The 21655-nt window shown below is 41.9% G+C and overlaps 1 protein-coding gene across 1 annotated transcript in view; it reads left to right on the top strand.

The window, feature by feature from the left end:
• The first annotated feature begins 3322 nt into the window (after window positions 1–3322).
• The window catches only part of Cfap20dc (CFAP20 domain containing), a 263394-nt gene continuing 245061 nt past the window's right edge, over window positions 3323–21655 (top strand). Inside the window, exons 1-4 of the mRNA XM_052190249.1 lie at window positions 3323–3609; window positions 5673–5762; window positions 8178–8271; window positions 16047–16119. Coding sequence (XP_052046209.1) covers window positions 3589–3609; window positions 5673–5762; window positions 8178–8271; window positions 16047–16119 — 278 coding nt within the window. The 5' untranslated portion in view covers window positions 3323–3588. The remainder of the gene's footprint in view (window positions 3610–5672; window positions 5763–8177; window positions 8272–16046; window positions 16120–21655) is intronic.

The raw sequence follows: 21655 nt of genomic DNA, 5'->3' as shown, positions 1-21655 counted from the left end.
CAATTAAAGAAACAGTTTCACTGTCTTTTATAATACACATAAATAGCTTGTTTTAAGCCAAGTTATTTGAGGAGGCCGGATTTTCCTCTCTCACACAGTTCTGGTAGATGTTCTTGAAGGCATACTCAAATCCAAGATTTTGCATATCCAAACTAAAGATGAGAAATTGCTATTATAAGATTGGATTTTGTCCCATTTCTGATTTTAAGCTTGTATCTTTAAAGAACTATATATGGTCATTTTGCTTGATAGCCAGCTGCCACCATGAGTGTTAAGGGCAGCTCTCATGGTATGTCAAGCTGATCCGAGTGTGGCAGCTTTCAGATTTACCCATGGTCTGAATAGGCCTACACCAAACTTGCAAATGAAGATACAACTATCGATGTCTTTAGTTTGCTAGGAGCTCAGAGGGTTAGGGGCTGATTGTTGACCTTGTACCAAGTGATCCTATATTCTTACGGCCTTAAATTGAAGAAATAAATAATAAAAACAAGACTACTTGAGAAATAACACTCACAGGTATACAGTGATTATCATGTTTGGCTCTGTCATATTTTTTTCATAAAATTGAGGTTATTATTCCAAAAAATAGAGCCATAGGCATAAGTATTTATCCATGAGTTCAAACCCTGAGATGCATGTGGTTGAAGGAGAGAAGATTCATTCAGGTTGTCCTGTGACCTCCACGCATGTATGTGTGCACATGTGTGCACATACATGTACAAACATAGATACATACACGAAGTAAATTAACTATGTTGTTTTTTGTTTGTTTGTTTGTTTGTTTGTTTTCGAGACAGGGTTTCTCTTTGTAGCCCTGGCTGTCCTGGAACTCACTCTGTAGACCATGCTGGCCTTGAACTCAGAAATCCACCTGCCTCTGCCTCCCAATTGCTGGGATTAAAGGCATGCACCACCACTGCCCAGCTACCTAAGTTGATTTTTAATTGGGGTTACTAATTTATCCTTAATAAGTAATCTCTTAACCATAAAGGCTTTCATTGAGAGGGAACATGTCAAACATGAACATGAATTTTAAAAAAGTACTCAATGTGCTTGGAAGGAAGGCAGGATGGGTAAATGGGTAGACTGGAATTGAAGAGGAGGTGGAGACTTGATTTTACAGCACCAACACAGGCTCTGTAGTCACGAAAGGATGAGAAGCAGAAAACTGGTGTAGTTGGATTTACTTTGTTTTTTTCTTTTTCCTGTGTGTGTGTGTGTGTGTGTGTGTGTGTGTGTTAGCTATGTGTGGCATATGTATGTGTTCATTTGGCGTGTGCCCATGTGCATGTAGAGCTGTGTGGAGAGCAGAGGTTAACACCAAGTACCTTCTCCACCACTCTTCATTTGATTTTTGGACAGGGTCTGTTACCAAACCTGGAGCTCACCAATTCCACCACTGGCTTGCCAATGCATTTCAGAGATGGCCCTGTCTCCATTCTCTGTCTCCTCCGAACCTGGGACAACAGGTGTACAGTTTTTAACATGGGCACTGTTGCTTGTATGATAGGTAGTGGACTGACTGAACTGACTTCCCAGCCCTGAGATTTGCATTTTATAAAGATATTCTTACCACACCATAAAAAGTTATCAACGGAGTGTTATAGGAGGTTGTTATCATAGCTTGGGGAAGAGAAAAAGATCTATCAATCAAAAGGTCAATCAGAGTAGAGACTACAACGAAGGGAAGATGAATCGATTTAAGAAGAATTTAGATTGAATGTTTAAATAGTGGGGTAAATAGAATGTGATGGTTATTTACTATTACATAAATTATTGCATAACCCCATCCTCAATTTAGTAATTTTCAATACTTACCATATAAAAATCTATGAGTTAGGAGTGTTCTCTGAGTCGGTGGTCAATGCTGACTAAGGTGGTTTTAACTATACAAATGGCGTCTGTGGCTGGATTTAGGGACATACCTCTAGGCATGTCTCTGAAGGTGTAGGTCCACCCTGAACATGGATGGCACCACCCCAGGGGCTGGGATCCTAGACTAAATAAAATGGAGAAAGATCTGAATCAGTATCCATCTCTGTATTCTGACTATGGATGCAATGTGATCTCATGTTTCTGTCATCATGCTTTTCTTGTGTTAATCCAGAAATTTGCTGCAAAAAAAAAGCAATTCCGCCATTTTTGGCTGAGTTTGACGCAAGCTTTACTAGATATTCAATACTGTCCAAGAGATGGATTTTGGTCAGGACCAAAATTTCCCCAGTAAGTGACCCTGAGACAAATGTTGCAAGGGTTTGTAGAGACCAACCTATATAGATCTCCGAACTTTTCCATGAAGCTGTTCTTATATTCAAAGCACTACAACTCCCAGCATCCCTGGTCCCTGGGGTTGTGGGGTTTACAGGTTAATTACACTTGCCCTATCAGATTACTCTCCTTCCTTGGGTTGCTTTTGTCCGGTATTTTGTGACAGCAACGGAAAAAATAACTAATAAAGGCTTTGCCTGTCTCCATATATATTCTCATTAGAGACTACAAAGTCTACACACAGGGGAAAGAGAGGGTGACAGGATTGGTGAGCTGTAGCCAAGGGATGACAATTACCAAAAGGATTCTCCTCAGGCCTCCTGACAGAGTGCAGCCCCGCTGACTCCTTCCTTTCCTATTTCCAACTTTCTGAACTACAAGAAAATAAATTTCTTTCATTCTCAAGACACTTTTGTGATAACTTCTTGCAATATCCACAGCAAACTAAAACTGTCTTCCGGTGCTGTTCTGTATCTGAGTTCATGGCATTCAGCCCAAGTCGACATTATTTTCACATTCATTTAACTACTGCCTTCCTTAACACACCTTGTAACCAGGGTGCAGGTAGGACTTACTGTTTCACAGCTAGCCTCTCAGCTCGGTATCTAGAGCACTCACCTCCATGTACATTACTTTGATTAAAGAAGCCTTACCCTTTGAAAGGGTTCAATGACTTTGAATAAACACCTTCCTTTCCAAGCGCTTCCCAAACTAACCTTTTGTTATTTCTCAAAGAAAGCAAGTATGGGGGCAGGGGTAGGAATCAAAGACCTCCTGACCAAACAGCAGTTACCAGAGTATACAATACTCAGAGCCAATGTGAAGATACAAGATCCGAGTTAGACCCAGGGTTAAGTCTCCCTACATTTTTTGGGCTAATGAGTTACAAGCTGTTACAGAGAGACAAGCCCCTCAGTTGCCTAGGCAACGGCTCAGCCTAGCCAGAGGGAAAGCACGCTGTAGGGCTCAGTGCGCAGGCGCCTCCGGGGAGCCAATGGGCGCAGCAGCAAAGCCCTGGAGCGGGCTGCGCGGTTCCCGCGGGCGCGGTCGGTTTGTGCCCGGAGGTGGCTGCAGGGCGGTCCCATAGGTTACACACAAGTCACTCCGCCTGTGAAGCCCGCAGGCCACTGTGCCACCCCTTGTCGCGGCGCCCCGGGCGGGGACCAGAATGGCGCGGGTCGGCAGCTGGAGGCTCAGCTGACTGCAGGCGCGAGGTACCGAAGCGAGCCCGAGCCATCGGGGCCCCAGAGCCGGCTCTGCCCGTCCGACTCCAGCCAGCAAACACTGTGCCTGCCAAACCCAGGGCCCTCTGCGGGAATGTTCAAAAATGAGTACCAGGTAACCCAAAAGGACTTCCGCACTGTCTGGGTTCCTCCTCCGGGGTGAGCTGGCCCCTGTTCTGGGTGTGAAGCTTCCACTCCAGGGATGAAAAATAATTAGTGGATAAGTTGTCATGACCTTGAGGTGTGCACGCTCCAGCTCAGTGCTTTTCAGTGCAGAATCAGTGGTTCTGATTACAGAGCAGGTCATGACCCTCTTCCACTACACACACACAGAATCAGAATCTTGAGCACAGGGCCCAGAAATCCTGAGTTGTTAAACACCTGGGGTTTTCACTGTTGATGCCCTCTGGTATCTCAGCTAAATAGAAAAGTGAATGAATTCTAGAATGAATCCTTTTAAACCCAGAATTAAGTATGCACATGTGCTGTGTTCCTTTTCCTGTTTGTGACTCTTCAGCCTGGGGGTACATCAGAATTAGTTGGGAAGTACTTAGAGAAATACAGATTTCCTGACCCTCCCTCTAGAGCTAGAGAATGAAGATGTGTAGGTGGCATTAGCGGGTCTACTTTTTAAAGCTACTCCCAAGCTAGTCTGATCCAAGGATTGCATTTGGACAGGCTGCTTCTGAGAGTTCAGTCACCTTGTCCAAAGAATGGCTTCCCGCACCAGCTCTCCTGCCCTAGGTCTTCTGCACTCATCTTGAAATTAGCAGTCTATAGCATCTTCACTTTGTTATTAGGAATATTGTCACAGTGCCCAGTGGCCATCTCCCAGGCGACACCTCTTTGTTGGTTACTTGTCCTTTAAGCACTGTGTGCAGTACTTTTGCCTCATTTTAGAAATGTATTCTACAGTTTAAAAGAAACTTTGTTTAATCTCACTTCTTGTAGATCAAGTATAAAGTTATGAAATAGATGCTTGCTGCAGGCAATTTGGAAAATAGAGGAAAAGACATGGGGAGAAAGGTTGGTTGGGTTATAAACCCAGCCGGCTCAAACTTAAAATTTATAGCAAAAATGGCCTGCCCTTAGAAGAGTAGCATATACAGTTTTACACATAATAAGAAGGAAGAAATTGTCTGGCTGTCAGAAGCAAAAATACATGCTTGAGGGAAAAAGGTAGTAAGTTTTCACGAAAAGCCAACAGTTTTTTTTTTTTCATGTGCTCCTTGTAATTCAAGCCATATTTAGGCTTCATCTTAGTCTTCATCTTCTCAAATTTTGCAACAAATTCTTCCTTGGAGATAATGATTTAATTCCCCATTTTTATGAGCAGAATATATGGGCAGTTAGTAATTAATATCTTCAGCGTTTTTTACATTAGTATGACTTTGTGGTCTTGAGTTTGTAATAGGTAGCAGGCACTCTATAGAAAATACTATTTTTGTTCTTCCTATTTGTCTCCAGTTTTGTTTAAAATTTATTGCAGAGATGTTGAGTAAGCACCCCCTTCACTTACCCCAGTCCTTCCTGGGTCTTATGAAGAATGGGTCTGAGCTATATTTCCCCTTTATTGGATAATCTTCGAGGGCACTATGAAGCCTTTGCTGTATTCCAGGGATTGTCCCTGATTTATGTTTGTGAGCCTGTGGGATCCAACACAGATGGATCATCAAACATTCAAACATCATTTGACAGATGGAAAGAAAAGTCAAGACATGGAGTAACTCCAAATTCAGAAAGTTAAAAAGAAAATATTGATTGAATCCCAGTCAGTATATTATATTCACATATAATGGTAAGAATTTAATGGTTTAGTTCACAAATGGAGGTTGAGCCCTTTAGTCTTGGTATTTTTAGAATACTTTGCAGATCTGATCCATACTGTACATGTCAGGTCAGTGAGCCCCATCTGTAATAGTTCTGTAGCTCATTTGATGTTTATCATGTTCTCAAAAGTGGATACCCTACTTATTCACTACTAAGGTGACCCAAATTACAATGGTTGTGGCTTATATACTGCCAAGGTATAAAACCGGCATAAAATCAGGGATAATGTTTCTTCCTGCATCTGTTAACTGACAGATGGTGGGAACACTGGTTTTAGACTCCTGTGGTGGATACAATTTCTCCCATAGCATTGTATTTCACTCCGTATTTCTTGATCTTATTTTCTAGGGAGGCGCATTTGTTGAAATTTTTAGCGCTCAGGGGAAAAATCCTGGAGCAAAATGGAAGATCTTGGGCAGTCCATCTGTGATTTGGAAAGTAAGTGTTAGAAATTAAGAGGTGAATCCTTGGAAGAAATACAAGGGAAGGTTATAGAGCAAAGAGGCCTCCATCAGACGTCAGAACTGATTTTCTTGTTCTTTTACCCTCAAAGAATCTTTGATTCTGAAGGTCACTTGTTCACGTCAACCCCCCATGTTTGATCTTCAGTCCGATGGGGACCTTCAGGCCACATATTCTTCTGTTTCCCTCACACCAGATTCAGTTACTTTCTCTGAGCTCTCTCTCTACTGCAGACACTAACGTGTTTCAGTCACTTTCCAGAAAGGACCTTGAATGCCTTTGCTTTATCCTGTCATGACACTGGCCTCGCTAGTCCCTGCCAGATCCTTGTCATTCTTTTGCCTCTGTCTAGGTGTCTCTATACTTTGGGAGAAAATGCCTACGGCCTTTCAGATTGACAGCACTATAAATCCAACCCCAACCATCCGGAAAATTATCCTGTTATGTTCTTGTCAGTCTCCAAAATGAGCTTTTCTTGTTATCTTTGCTTTCCAACCACCAAACTGCCGATTTTTCAATCCCATCCCACACCCAGGGCATGCCCTTCTCACTCACCAGAAACTGGCCTCCCCACCTCCCAGGGAAATCCGGTGGATGCCAGTCCTGCCTGCTTCACCTCTACCTAAAATCCTGTCTCCATCCACATCCTGTCCTCTTGTTTAAAAGCAAGAGACCAGTGCCTTCCAGGGAAGAATACGTATTGATGAAACTTAAAGCTACCACTTAGTGTTTAATATTTGTTCAGCATAACATTAAACACACTACACAATGCTCTATACGGTAAATAACTTAGTGAGATAGATAACTACATGCCCCTCTGATAGGTAGAAACATGAAGGCATGGAAGGACAAGGATGAAAACCGTTTGGCTGGTACCCTGAATGAGGGAGAAGGGTCATTCGGCAAGTGTGCACCAGGGAAGTTGGGGTGGGTGGTTGGGGGGGAGCCTTTCCCAGGGAAATGGTGCTGAGCTCTGTCGTGGTGTGAATATAAATGCATCCCCGCAGGCTCCTATGTTTGAGTTCTTGGTCCCAGCCTGCTGCTGTTTGGAGAAGTTGTAGAAACTTTGGTAGGTGGGGTCAAGATCTAGGAAGTAGATCACTGCGGCTGGGCATTTAAAGGTTACCCTTGATCCTAGGTTTCCATTCCTTACCCTGCTTCCTGTCTGCCAGGAAGAAGCTCTTTCACATCACTACTATATTTTGCCCAGGCTCATGGGCCCAAGGAACTGTGGATAAAACCTTTGAAAACATGACCTTAAGATAAATACTGCTTGGCTTTAGGTTGTTTATGTTACCACAACTTCCCAGAATTACTAATGCAGTGCTAAGAGTCAACCAGGCCTGAGGTGGGGCTGGGGCGCAGAAGAGCATTCCCAGCAGAGGGAGATGTCCAAACGGAATCCCTGTAACAGGAACCGAGAGAGCTGCTGGGGCCATCCGGAAGTGATTATGTTTGAAGAGTTGGATACAGGCCAGCAAATAAGTGCTTTGTGGCTATCTTAAAAGTTTGGGTAAACTGCTGAAATTTTTAAATACAGGCCCAACATCGACATAAGTAAAATTAATAATACGCTTGGTCCATGTATGTTCATTGCAAATGCTTAGAGGATGTTATTACAATAGACACTACATGGACTTATTTATTACAGAATTCATTTTAAAAGGATATTTATTTTTATGTTTGTGTGTTTGTGAGTATATGCCACGAGTCTGTATGTGCTCATGGAGGCCAAGAAGACAGCATCTGATCCCCTGGAGGCAGAGGTGCTTGTGAGCTTTCGAGCATGGGTACAAGGACCTGGTCTAGAAGAGCCACAAGCACTCTCCACTGCTTAGCCATCTCTCCAGCCCCTTTGCTTAACTTTTTAGATAGCCTTAATCATTACATTTTAATTTATACTGATTTTAAATAAATTATATTTAGAATTTTCAAAGTTACAGGAGATACAAATAATACATGGTTAATTCCATCTGAGCTAGTCCTGAAAGCAGAGAACATGTGTGGGATTTCAGTCAGCACTGGTCAGGTACTTTCTTTGGCTGTGGCCTGGGGTGGTAATCAGCCTGGTACCTAGAGGGAGATGTGCACAGCAGGCAAGAGGCACCTCTGCCCCAAACTGGATCAGTGACTTTGGAATCCCTGAAATTAGAGAGCTTTTTTTTTTTTTTCTTTTGGAGGAATGATGTTTTCACACAATAAGAAATTAGACAACAAGTCTCAGGAAAAAAGCATCATCAAAGTTTGAGTCTACTTTTAAGTCTCTTGGAAGAGAGAAAGGAGGGGAAGGGAGAGATAAAGACTCTTTACTATTGATTTGCAGTTCCAGTTTTGTAGAAGAAGCCAAATAAGATATGCTTCAATTACAACGGTTTTCATCTTGTTCCATAGGAATTTGATAAAGAAGTTAAAAGTTTTGTATTTGTCCTGGAAGGCAGCAGCCAAACCAACAGAATCCAGTTACCGAAGGAGAATAAACAAATCCGTGAGTAAGACTTGTAACATTGCACCTTAACCTTTGAGAGAGCTGCTTTGTGTCTTAGAAGCAGGCATACCGGTAAGACTTCTGTGGCCGCTGTTGGTGTGAAGTCACGTGATATTTTTAATAAGGAAATAAGCTGTCTGTCATGCACTTTAGAACAAATCCTGCCGCACTATCATGTTGAAATTCCGAACTATCCTACGACCTAGAAGATAATTTGAGTAACCACTTATTATGATACTATTTGTTGAGCCTAACTCTGCCTGAGGAATTTTTCACAATACTGCTTTACAGGTGAGCTAATAAACACTGGGTTCTTATCAGAAAATCAGGGTTAAGGTGAAATTTTGGCATGAGTTCAGGAGTTCATATAAATTACAAGGACTTCATTTTTTAAAGAATAAAAGGTGATAAAAATCATCTATACAACTGACAAACCTTTAGGAGTCTTAATATCTAATAAGTAGAGATATGAATGTTATCTAACAGACAGCTGCAGTAATTGATTCCAGTGTGAAAATTAGCAATGTTGCTTTAAAGCAGACAGAACATTGGGAGCTGCCTCAGAGGCGTAACCCAGAAGGGCAGTTACTGGCAGTGAGTAGGTTGGAATTTAAGGCTGTCACCAGATTAGGCTTTCAATAAAGTGATATCACTTGAGTAATATAATGTATTAATATAACCAGACTTTTCATGAACCATGTCATATCAGCTACATGTAGATTTCTAGTGTTTTGTAGGAGTACATAGGCAGTTCTCTTTTGCATTTACCATGTACCTTGTCTTCATTCATTAAGCACATTTACTGAGGGAGTGCAAGGAAAGCTTTGTTATAGATAGCTTAGTTATAGATAATAAGGGATAGAGCACTTGCCCGTAGGCTCACGGGCCTGGGTCCAGTGCCTGGCAACACCACCAACAAAAAACCTATTTAAAAAGAACATCTATAGAGTACCTTTCATGCGCCAGGGAAGACATGCTGTCCATATTGATATCTAATTTTAATTTTCTTTGCAAACTGTACTGATTTTAGGCTTTATATACCATTTCAAGCATTATGTGACATCCTAAATTTCTAAGATGGGAATCAAGCCATGCAAATAGCAGGTGGAAGATGGCTTAATTTAAAGAGTGGTGCTGGTGTTTTTTAATAAACCAATATAAGAAATCGACCTTGAATGAGAGTAGATAATTATCGTTAAGATCTTTACATTAACTGCTGCCTTAAGTAAACATGGCTGCCTCACGGTCCCCAGTGGGTGTGTGACGGACAGCAGGCTCTTCGTTGCTGCTGTTTTCCCTTTTTATATACATTTGTCTTTGGGAGTGAAATGACTTGAGATGAGTCAGGACAGATGCCTGCCACTGTAGCTTTTCTCCTGGAGAGAAAGAAGCACCGCTCACCTGTTTCAGGATATCGACTTTATGAAGCAGATACAGCCCAGGAACTTGGTAGTTTGAAGCTGGAGAGTCTTTTTCGCCATTATTGTTGGGTTTGTAAAGACAATCCGACTGCCTTCCAGTGCCCTCTGCACCCGTGGTCATGGCACTGATGACATCACTCAGTCCTAGCAACCTTCTCGGTGGCTCCGAGAAAGTCCTCATTTTACCAACCTGACTAAATACAGACTCCTCTTCTCCCTCTCTCTGTTCTTGTTCAGGATTTTTTTTTTTTTTTTTTTTTGGCTTTTTTCCCCTTAATTTCCTCAGAAATCTGGTTTAATGTATTATAATTACCTCTTTAAATGTAACGATGATGGCTTTTAATTAGAAGAAACAGAAGAATCTTCTAATGCATTTCTTACACAATGCCCTGCAATTAAAAATTAATCTGACTTTCCCATAGCATTCTCGGCAGTGTAACAAATGAAACAGTTTGTGTGGTCTCCCTGGCACTAATGCCTTTCACATGAGCTCTTTGGAAGTTTTGATAAGAGAAGTTCACAGTTATTTTTACTTGTATAAAATGACCTTCTGTGTGAGTTGGTATGGTTAAACTGAAATTAGAAAGCATGTCTTGAATAGAGGCGACGTGGCTTTCAATTAGCATCTAAATTGAGTTCAATTATCATTATGTATTCCTATTTTAAGAATAAACATACACTTTATGCAAACTTGACATTCGATAGTTCACTTATGTTTCTGACAGTATTACAAGAAAGTTTCATAATGAAATTATGTAAGTTTGACTGACTGCTCCTAAATAGTAATCTTTCTGAATTAAATTGTTCTTGATGAATCCTAAATAAATAAATACTAAATAAATAATTCTGTTGTGTTTTAAAGTTGTTATTATATTTATTTATTATTGTGTGAATGTATGTATGCACCAGGGTGTACATGGAGGTCAGAGGACACCTTGGGGGACTCAATTCTCTCCTTCCATCGTGTGGGTTCTGGGAAGGGAACTCAGGTAGGTCATCAGCTTGGCAAGCAACGTCTACCCACTGAGCCTTCCTGGTAGCCCTGTGCTTTCTTTCTAAGCTAATTTAAGAAATTGAGCTTGGAAGATAATTATTTTTGAATTTTTAAAAATTAATTTGCTGTCATAAGTAAATCATGACTTCCTCATAGTTCATAGCTGGGTGCGTGTCACAAAGTGCTTGGAATGGTATGTAAAGCCTAGAAGCTGTGCAGTTTATAATGGAAATTAAAATTACAAGTCAGGTACCAACGGCACATCTTTCCACAGTGCCTGGTGCACGGAGGGTGCTCAGCAGATGTTCTTTTTAATGCGTTTCGTTTTGTGTTGCTAGGAAATGAACCCCAGCCCATGTGCCTGTTAGGTAAATAAAAGCACCCATCAAATAAAGGAGCATTTAATACCAACTCTCACGTTGTATACTTCTCCAGGGTGTGAATTGTCTTCTTTGTAACCTCTAACTCCATGATGACAGACAGTTGATGTTCAATAAGTTTGTTAAATTTGCCACATAAAGAAACTTTGACAGATCTGTTTCTAATTTCTAATTGTAAGCATCTGCCCTTGGTAATGACGCTTTAGTGTGCCATTCACCAGTTAGATAAATCTCTGCCTCCCTTCACCATGGGCTGTGCTCTATGGAGCTGCCCAAGTGAGAAGCATCACTGTCATACATAAATATCCAGCAGGGACTCTGAATCCAAGAGTTACATTCAAAGTCGTTGGTTTCCCCGCTGAGTCATCTGAATCAAATAGTGTGTGTCCGGCCATCTGTACCCTACAGCCTAAGTTCAGCTGTTCTGAAAGATGAGGATGGCTTCTTGTGGTTCCCCCAGGCCTCCTACTGCTACTTTGCTATTCTTTTTAAATTATGTCTTGCTCCGGTTCAAACCCTTAAGTGACTGTGATCTCACCATTGTGTTAAATGCTCTTAGCAGAGAGAGTGGTCTTGTGTCCCTAGGCAGTGTCAGGTTCTCAGCCTGCTTTTGCCTCTGGGAGAGCCAGAGAGGGCTCCCCGCCCCCACACCCCCCTCCCTACTGTGATAGGCTTGCTTGACTTCCCTCCTAGAAGATCTCAAACCTTCCTCCCTCCTACCTACCATACTGTCAATAGGCCCCTTTTGTCTTTCCTCTTCTCCTGTCACCTTCCAAGGCCATGGTGCCCTGGACTTGTGTTTAGCGCTGTGGCTATGTGCTCCCTCTGGTTATCAGCTTCAGGATCATGGATTCTGAATGCCTTTTGCATCTAAACTCCAGTCTTGCAGTCAGATATTTACGGGTCTAATTCCCCGGACTGCTCAAGAGTAGTATATGTAAAGAGCAGTTCCTGGCCAAGGCTGCTCAGAGCCCCTCTCCCTCTCCCTCTCCCTGCCTGGGGTGCCTGATTTAAGTTGTTAGCAAACAGCACTGTCTTTTCAACTGAGGAGACCACAATTCCTCATTAAACCAGCTTCTACTTTTCTTCATTCTCTTGTTGAATCCATTAAGAAGGTATTCTTGGTACTGGCATAAAGATTGAAAGTGTTTGCTTCTTACCCCTCGGTGCTGGTCACCCCTGTCTCTCAGGTATGGATGACCACAAGAACTCTCTGCTAGGGCTCTGTCCAGTCTGCTGTCAGGTTAGCCAGAGCAGACCCTTCAGGTATGAGTGATGTGTGCACCATGTTATTCCTCTCCTGAAAACTGTCTCATTTCTTAACGTAAAGGTAATTTCTCTACGGGAACATAAACAGCTCGGATCCCTCTTACTTTCTGGGTTTCTCTCTGATCACTCTTTCTCTGGCCTGTGTTCCACCCTTCAAGTCGTATTGCTTGTTTGAAATGCAACGGTGTCCTCTTTCCCAGCCTTTACCAAGACGTCATCGCTTCAGCGAGGCCCACCTGGCATGTACTGGGGCCACAGCTGTGCTGCACATTGTGTCTGCTTCAGCCCATCTCCACCCCCTGCCCTGCCCTCCTACCACGAACAGCACTGACGATGATGCTGTGCTGTTGTTACAAGTTTCATGGGTTCTCCAACCCATTTCAGAAAGCAAACTCCTCTGTCAGAAACAGTTTATTTTTGTCACATTTACCTAGTGTACAATCAAGTCAATCTGTATTGAAGAATTTCACAAATGACTGGCTTCCCACTGATTTGAGGCTGGCTCGTGTCTTTCCCATGGCCTGCAAGGCTCCGAATGATTGGATTTCAGATCTATTCTTTTCCCTCTTTAGCGCCTTATGCCAGCCGACTGAACATTCAGAGGTTCATTCCAGCCATTATAACCTTCCCCAGGGACATAGCTCCTCCACTGTAAGATAGACCGCTTCCCCTATAGTCTGTTTCCCTCTCTCCTTATCAACACACACACACACACACACACACACACACACACACACACACACACCCCTGGCTGATTCCTGCTTATTCATCCAGGCTCAGTTCCTGGGTTGTTTCTGGAAGACTGCCTTCCCTGCTCACCCTCGCGCCCTCAAGCACTGATGGTCGAATGCTGCTACCAAGCTCTTGACCTTCTCTGTTGTGAAATTGTATTGAACATTCTAAGAGGCCACAGGTTAGGCCAGTCTTGCTACAAAAGCATCAGCAAGTCTTGTGAACAGTATGTGATCAATAATCTTTGTTAAATGATAAAGCTCCTACAATTGATTCTTTGAGGTATAGATGGAAATTATTAACTGAATTTTAGGGATGAAAAGGAAATTAAAGATGTGCTAAGGCTGAGTTGGGGCCTTGTCCTACTTCTTGGGTGACATAATCCTTGTGAAATGTATGTGGTTTATGCACTCTATCATTTGCTCTAATGAAACAACTGTAAAACCACTGCTTAAAACTATCGGCATTTTACAAGTTGACTGTGTTTTTCAGTATTTAAAGGAAAAAGAAATTGGGGCTTTATCCCTTTAACAAGAAATTTCTATTTTATGTACTTGATGGAATTTTTAAAGCTAATAAGATCTATATTCAGTATTGTTTGGAGTGATTTTAAATACAGTGCAGACACAAAGAATCAGTTTAAATTCCCTAGGTCAGGGGAACATATACTATAGTGGAGTTTATTTAGCATTGCTGACGTGCAGATTCAACCTGTCAAATGGTGTCAAAGCTCTCGTATCTTTGTCAGACCATCACCACACATGAAAGCCTTTTGGAAACTGGGGCCTTAGTGTGTGAGAATATTGAAGGGCAGAGTTGCTTGTCTAGAGAAAAGGGACCTTTCATTTCTAAAAATGCCCTTTTACATGTGCCTCTTTGTGTTTGAAGGGAACAATACTGCTTCCATGAGCTTTGTGGCATACATTAGGGGCATTTGAAGGGTGGTTTCATTTGATTTGGTGTTCTCCAAGCTCTGTCTATAGCTGAGGCCACTGTGGAGATGGCTCTACAGTCATGTAGACCAGTCAGTGCGAGAGCCAGAGAGGCTGGCTGATGGGGTTTGTTTGAAGTAACCTCAGTCCCCATTTCACATTGCTTTTGTGGGTCAGAACTTTGGCTTGCTACACTGGGTCTGTCTATAAATGTGGTAGGATACATTCCTAGAGAATTTTCTAGGGTAGAGCCTTTCCTCTCCCCATTTCTGTTTTGCTTACCTTAGAATTTCTCTCTGAACACATTTATGAGCTTGGTAATTTAAAAGAAGTTATTCTTGTGTAAGTTGATGGAAATATTAATAAACATTAGTAAACATATTTGGCCAATTATGTTTGTTTATAGAAAAATTTGGGATAAAATAGGCGTGGCATATCAGGAATGTTGTAAAAGAGTTTACATTAGGAATCACAAACAAGAAAGTCTTTGTACAAAATGATCAAAATTGTATTGCTGGAGTAAAATATTTAAATTTTATTTAATTTACTATTAGAATAAATGAAACATATCATCACCTTAAATCAGTTGCTTTTCTTGGAGTCCTATGTCTGTGTCTGCTTCTCTCTCTCTTTCTCTCTTTGTCTTTCTGTCTCTTGGTCTCTATGTCTGTCAGTTTCTCTGTGTATGTCTCCCTGTTTCTCTGTGCCTGTCTCTTTGTTTCTGTCTCTGTCTGTCTGTCTGTCTGTCTGTCTCTCTCTCTCTCTCTCTCTCTGTGTGTGTGTGTGTGTGTGTGTGTGAGTGTTTGAATTTGTATGCACATGCACTAAACCCAGCTTTCTATACATTGGGCAAGCATTCTAGCCACAGGCAGGCTCTGACCCTGAGGATGACCTTGACTTCCGGAATGTCATCCTGCTTCTACTTCCCAACTGCTGGATTGCATAGGACCTCAATCACACCTGGTTCTTCCTTAAAGTCATCTTTTCTGACTGTGCTTTTAGGGGACAGACAAAGTTAAAGACATCTCTATGTTCTATACAATCCTTTGCACACAATGCAGATTCATTCCTAACCTAATCCTTTGTACACAGTGTAGATTCATTCCTAACCTAATCCTTTGTACACAATGTAGATTTATTCCTAACCTGTCTGTTTCAGGAGCTGTGATCCTTGTGGGGTTTGTTGTCATTTTCTATTTCATCAAGATTTGAACCCAGGATCTCCTGTATTCCTTGTCTGTCAAGTTCTACCACCTACCTCTATCAATACTCTAAGAAGGACAACACTAGCACAGCTGTTGAAAGCACAGTCAGTTGCGAGATCATTTCTGAACCTTAGAGGGAAGGAATTAAGTGATCTGTTGTAGAGAAACTGTAAAAATCAACTGACTTTGGTTAAGCAGTTACAGACTTCAGCTATCAAAAGTGCCGCGTGGGTTGGTTTTTCTCCAAATATTTTTAGCCCTATGAAACTCGTGATAGAGAATAAAAGCTATCAGTTCTCAATGAGAATTAATTAAGAACATGTTAACAAAGGACTGTAAGTGAGACTGTGCTTCTTCACCCAGCTCCCGGTGGCCACTGTTAAGACCATATGATCTTTTCCTGAGCTGCTCTTCTTTATTGAGTTGTTTAGGGAGACTGTAAAACCTGTCAGTGAATGAAAATAATTGCCACATATTTTTATGACCATACCAATGACAATCTACAGTTCAATTTTATGTGTGTGTGTGTGTGTGTGTGTGTGTGTGTGTGTGTGTGTGTGTATTCTATGCCTTTATGGCATAACAAGACTGACTACAAATCCCGTTTTTGATTTTTATAAAAATTTCACCAGTGACCCAAATGGGACTTTAAATGGCAGCACCGGTTGGCGTTTGATTCAGTTGTCACAGTCTTCACCTTCCTAGTCAGGTTATAAATCATGCATGTGTTACTGTAGGCTCATCTGCTCCTGCAGGGCTAGGCTCTGCAGGAGCTGTGTTTGTTTATGTGTACATACAAGTGGCCTGAACATTTCATTATATATTTTTTCTCTCTTTTCTAGTTGGACTGATCCAGAGGTTCCTTGTGCTTCAGATTTATATACCCCTGGGCCAGGACTTCTCCACTGAATTACTGTAAGATACACAGGACTTCTTTGAATGTTTTATGTGCATTAGACATTTGATCAATTGAAGCAGTACAAACATTAATTGCAAGCGGCAGGGTTTTTTATTTTCATTAAATGGTGGTGATTTACCAGGTTGGCATGAAGTAATTAAGATAATTTAATTATATTTCTTGGATATCACTGTACTGTGCCATTTCTTGGGAGAAAAAAGTCAGGTCTTACTTGTTTCAGAAGATGCGATGAATTATGATTTTACTTTGTCCTGTGTCTTAGCAGAACTATAGTTGACTTAACAGTGATTGAAAGACTTCTTAATTTTATCTACTGTAGTTTTGACATATTGGTTTGTTTTGTGAGTATAGAAACAGCTGGGAGACTGTTTATTTTCATTGACCTTGCAAGATTGTTTAGTAAAAGTGAAAAAAAAAATACTTTTAGTCAGTTGAAGTATGTGTTGTGTGAGATAACAGTACTAATGCAAATAACATTTAATTTGTAGTTTCATACAGAATGGAATATCTTCTAGGATTTCATTGATGAATTTATGCATTTTAAATAAATGATTACATGTTTTGTTTTGTTTTGTTTTTAATTAAAAGCTATACACAGTTTAAGCTTAGGCATTTGTCTTCCATCCTGGACAAAAATGAGTTGCTAATAAAGACAGTTTTGTTCTAGAATTATCAGTGCTCAATGAAAACTAAAGGAAAGAGAGAGGGGGGAGGGAGGGAGGGAGGGAGGGAGGGAGGGAGGGAGACAGGGAGACGGAGACGGAGACTGAGACAGAGAAGAACACATTCTTAGTATATGAGTGTTATTAATTATTCTTTGCCCCAGCTAAGGAATTAGTGACTTTTAAGTTGTCCAAGAATCTGACTTTTAGCTTTCAGTACGATTTTTGAGTAAAGAGAGACAAATGGACTTAAGGTTTTACTCAACCTTAAGTCCCTGTGAGCTTGTAAGATCTTTTATCATCTTCCATAGCCACCACCGTTCTTTAAAATAGTTCTTAGAGAGAAAGAGAGAGGGGACCAAAGTACTGTTTGGCACTCGTAGGCACCACTTCCCGGCTTCTGCAAAAAGAACATTTTCGGGACTCTAAAGACTCAGAAAGTACTGCTGAAAGCTTTATTTGCAGCACAGGAAAAAGTGATTTCTGAATTGAAAGAAGGCAATTTATATTTCAAGCTTGTAAAGGTATTTACGTATAGACCTGATTCTGCCTTCCTTTTTACCTGGATCTCACCACCCACACTTCCAGCTTTTTCAAAGCAGTGTTAAAGGTGTTCCTAGTCAGCCTTTTGATCAGAGACCTGTGAGTCCTGGCTGGCCTTAGAACAGGATTCCTGGCTAATCTAATTCTAATGAGGACCTCTTATTTTCTTGGCAAAATTAACCTTTATTTGTACACAAGGACTTGAGCATATCATCCTAGGCTAGGTGACACACTGTCTTAGCTCATTTAAATGGCAATTAAAGCTTTAATTATTAAAAAGCCAACAGGTATCTTTAACCTGGTCCTAGCAGGAGAGAAGATGGTACCTAAGTCAACCCAACTACTCTTTGCCGCCATATTGCTAGTGCTCTCAGCCTGTTTCACGATGGGCAGCAGTTTTGAGATGAGTTGGGATTAATGATTGCAAATATGGTTCACTATAATAATTGATTCCTGTGTTCTCATGTCCACATGGAAAGTGAGGTGATTTTCTAAATGATTTTTGGTTTTATAATTCTAGGGAAGTAAGCTCTCCTAGAAAAAAAACGTTAAAATTATTCAGTGGCTTGGGTGAACAGTCTCTGTCCTCACTAGACTGTGCTGGTTTATATCCTATATGGACAGAATTTGTTACTGAGAGTCAAAGGAGTTCTGTTTTGTGCAGAAATGAGAGAGACCATGTTTTCAACAAAAGGAAGACAGAATGATAGGTATAGATTTTCCTTCTAACACGTTTTCCCCCTTGCCTTAAATGAAAAGGCTTTCTTTCAGTGCCCTTCCTGTTGCAGTGTTCCTGGCAGCATAGCCCTAGGCTATTTTAAATAATATATTTCTCTAACAAGCTTGGAAAGCCACCTAGCAGAACCACATCTGGCTTCTAAATTTCTCCATTGTCAGATCAGGGAAAGGCATTTTGTTTCACAAAGGTTTTTGTTATACATCAAGAGCTTTTCATGAGTGTAGTCTTGCCCGCTAGTTTAGGAGTTCAGCCATCATTTCCTCAGACTCTTCTGTGTCTTGTATGCTGCCCGGATGATTTATTGTGCACAGGAGGATGAGATACAGGATCTGGGGGTTGCTTTAGAACCAGCAGCTGCTCAGCTTGAGGGCTTCTTCATTCAGTGAGAAATTACTAAAGACCTAGTATTGTCAGATAGTCTGCTGCCTCGGGATTTAAAATACCTTGAATCTGTGCTGGTCTCCTCACCCCCACTGCTGTTTTTCCTACTTCCCAAACACCATTACCATTGTCTGGGTTGTTCCAGCTTTCCTCTGGACTCCCCAGCTTCCTCCCTCTACTGTGTCTACACTGACTGCAGTCACTGTGGGCTGTCTCAAGAAAACAAGTGGGAGTTTCCATAGGTGAGCCATAGATGAACTCCTATGGTCTTACCATTCTGTCTGTGTGTCTCCTGGTCCGTCCTTCTCTCCTCTCAGACCCTCCCCTCTGTGTGTACTGCTCAGGCACCATGTCTTCCCATCCTCATGACTCTGGTCCTTTGTTGTAAGCCAGGGATGACCCCATTTTAGAGTCTGGTGCACAATTGGTTTCTGTTCCCTACTCTTCCAAGCAAGCTCCTACTCTGAAGAACTTTTTCTTCCAAGAGGCTGTTTTTTTTATCCTCCCTTCAAACTAATTGAGCCTCATCTCTTAGGCCCCTTTATCCTGAAAAAACCTAATTATGGACTTGAGCAGTGAGAGTTTTGAGTTCTATGAAGACAAGACTGTGTTATTAGACTCAGCACACCATTCTGCCACTTACCAGTGCTTCTGAAACATGGGTGCATGGGCAAGATGGTGGTGTACTATTGAGTGCAGAGTCTAATCTGTCCTTATCCATTGTTCTCTGAGAGCAAAAGATCTGTTTACTTCTCAATAAATGTTAGGGTGACAGAAGAACAAGTTCCGTTCATGGGGACTGTGAAGTGAAGGGTAGAAGGAAGGACACAGATCTACAGTGGAACTCAGGGAAACTTAGTGGTAGATTATGTAATTCGTCTCACCTGTGGAGCGACATGACAGTAACTGTTGGGTTATTGGTGTGTCCCGAGTCCACCCCACCACGGGGCTCAGTCCACTCGGGGAGGTGATATGGGGGAGTTTTGCCTGTGCTTATCCCACACCGGAGGTGGGCGTCAGGCTGTGTGAAGCCTCTGGACACCACTCTGTGGGTCGGGGAGTGCAGTCTGAGGTCCCACGTTCTGCAGGGAGGAGAGTCCTTGGCTTGCTCGTAGGGTGGCTGGGCTTGGTGCAAGCTGGGTCTGGGAGAGCAGAGAAGCCTCTTGCTGGAGATTAGATGAAGCTCTTAAGAGGGAGACCTGTTCCATTGCTCCCCATGGCAGATCCCAATGAAAAGAGACAGTCCATGGCTTTAAGGCCCTTATTGTCATGGCCGAGAGTGTCAATGGGTAAACCATACCCCATTTTCTCAGGGTGGGCCTGAGGTGAATACCTTCTCCAGGGAGGAATGTCTGGGAAGGAGAGTTTATTGCCTAAAGCCTCCAAGCCTTAGCTACCTCATGAAAATGGAGGTCTGTCTTGAGTCAGTGTGACCTGTGGCCACATCCTCTACCTGTGGAGGGACTTGGGGCATTGCCCTTACATGACTGATGGCCACAAATCTATAGAGAGTTGTAGCCTTGCACCAGGAACCTGGTGTCATATCCCCTGCCGGGTCATCAGGGTTTAAGCCTTAGCTCAACCAGACCCAGGCTGCCTTTTATGGTCCTACAAGTAACAACTCTTCACAGGTACATTATAGAAGATACTATATTAGAAAATTAATGCAAGGTAGTAATGATTTCTACTTATTAAACATGATCTATCTAGGAGTTACATTATCATTCTAGATAGTTTGCTTATCTTAGTTTAATAAAGATAAAAAATAAGCTGCTTGGCAGGTCATTACTGTTAGCCATTTGGTCATTGGTTAAATCTAAAAGATGAAGGGACTGGTCAGAGCATATAGTTCTGTTAATTCCTGGAGCCGGGGTTTAGATGCTTAGTGGATGGGGAGAACCTGCTCTCCACATCACTGCCCCATGGCCTTCCCTGCCATACTGATGCTTTGCTGACTATACACATACAGTGATCGTAGATAAGGAGAAAATCCTCCATTTGAATCTTAGCACAAGATGAAGGTGCAAAGCCTCGCACATCGCCAGGGACTTCTCCTAACAGTATACACAAGGAAGGAAAAGGCCTTCTTGCCGGGCTCTTTCCACTTCACTGCTGTGAAGGAAATGAATGCTGACTCGAACTTTTTGCTATTGTTGATTTTCCTATTAATCATTTTAGAAAATTCAAGAGCACAACCTGTTTGTTGATTGTTTACTTTGTTTCCTGTGTAGACCTCGATTTCTTTTAAACATCAAAGAACATCTTGTACTCATGGCTAAGATGGCTACAGACCATTACAAGATTCAAGGAGAGGTTCACTGTCCCAGCACATGTATTTTGCACTGTAGTAGCAGAATCCTACTTTTCAGTATGGGTGTTAGCCCACAGTTTTGCTGCCAGCCTGTCCCCTACTTTTTAACAAAGGTCATTTTGATTTGCATCACTTGTGGTATTAGCTGCAGTTTTCCGAAGTATTTTAGTGTAACTATGTCCAACTGGCCTGACTAAACAACAGCTTTGTGAAACTCTTTTCCTTTTTGTAACTTGCTACACTGTATTGTGATGCGCTCTTGGCCAGCAGTTGTAGGCGCAGACTCCTGGCGCTCAGGAGGACCCCGAACCTGGCTGGGTTGCTGGATGAGACCTAACTGCATCTTGGATAGAAATCCACCATTGCTCTGCCTCATGCCATCAATCATGTCGAATGATTCTGCACTCATTTGAGCAGACACTGTTGAGCTGTGTTAGTTGTTTGCTCTGTCCTGATTCTGATGTTATCTCAGTGAATCCTGAGATTTTGGACTGTCATGTCGCCAGTGATTTTTTTTTTCCAGCCAGATCAGCCAGTGCCTTTTTCAGTATGTGGGGTGAAAATGCTGTGAAAGCCCATGTGTTAGACTTGATGTGCTCTTGGTAAAGGTTAAAATTCTCAGCCCACGGGTCTTAGAGGATGTTATTACTACAAGGCTTCATGTATTAGGCCCTCAGCTCCTGAGGGTGTTGCTTGGGTTTAGAATCTGACAAAGGTAAGAAGGAAACATTAGGATTTTTTTTTTAAAGAAAGAGCCCAAAAAGAGTGTGTAGCTTCAGCATCCTTTGATGGTACACTGCAGCAGTCTGATGTGGAAATTGTTCCTGAATAGAACCTAGAATTCCGCCTGGGGTTTATGTTTATTCCAGAATCTTTCCATTGTGTGACCATTGCCC

This window comes from Apodemus sylvaticus, chromosome 8 (genome assembly GCF_947179515.1).
Source record: "Apodemus sylvaticus chromosome 8, mApoSyl1.1, whole genome shotgun sequence".
Lineage (NCBI taxonomy): Eukaryota > Metazoa > Chordata > Mammalia > Rodentia > Muridae > Apodemus > Apodemus sylvaticus.
This window is presented reverse-complemented; position numbering and strand designations above follow the sequence as displayed.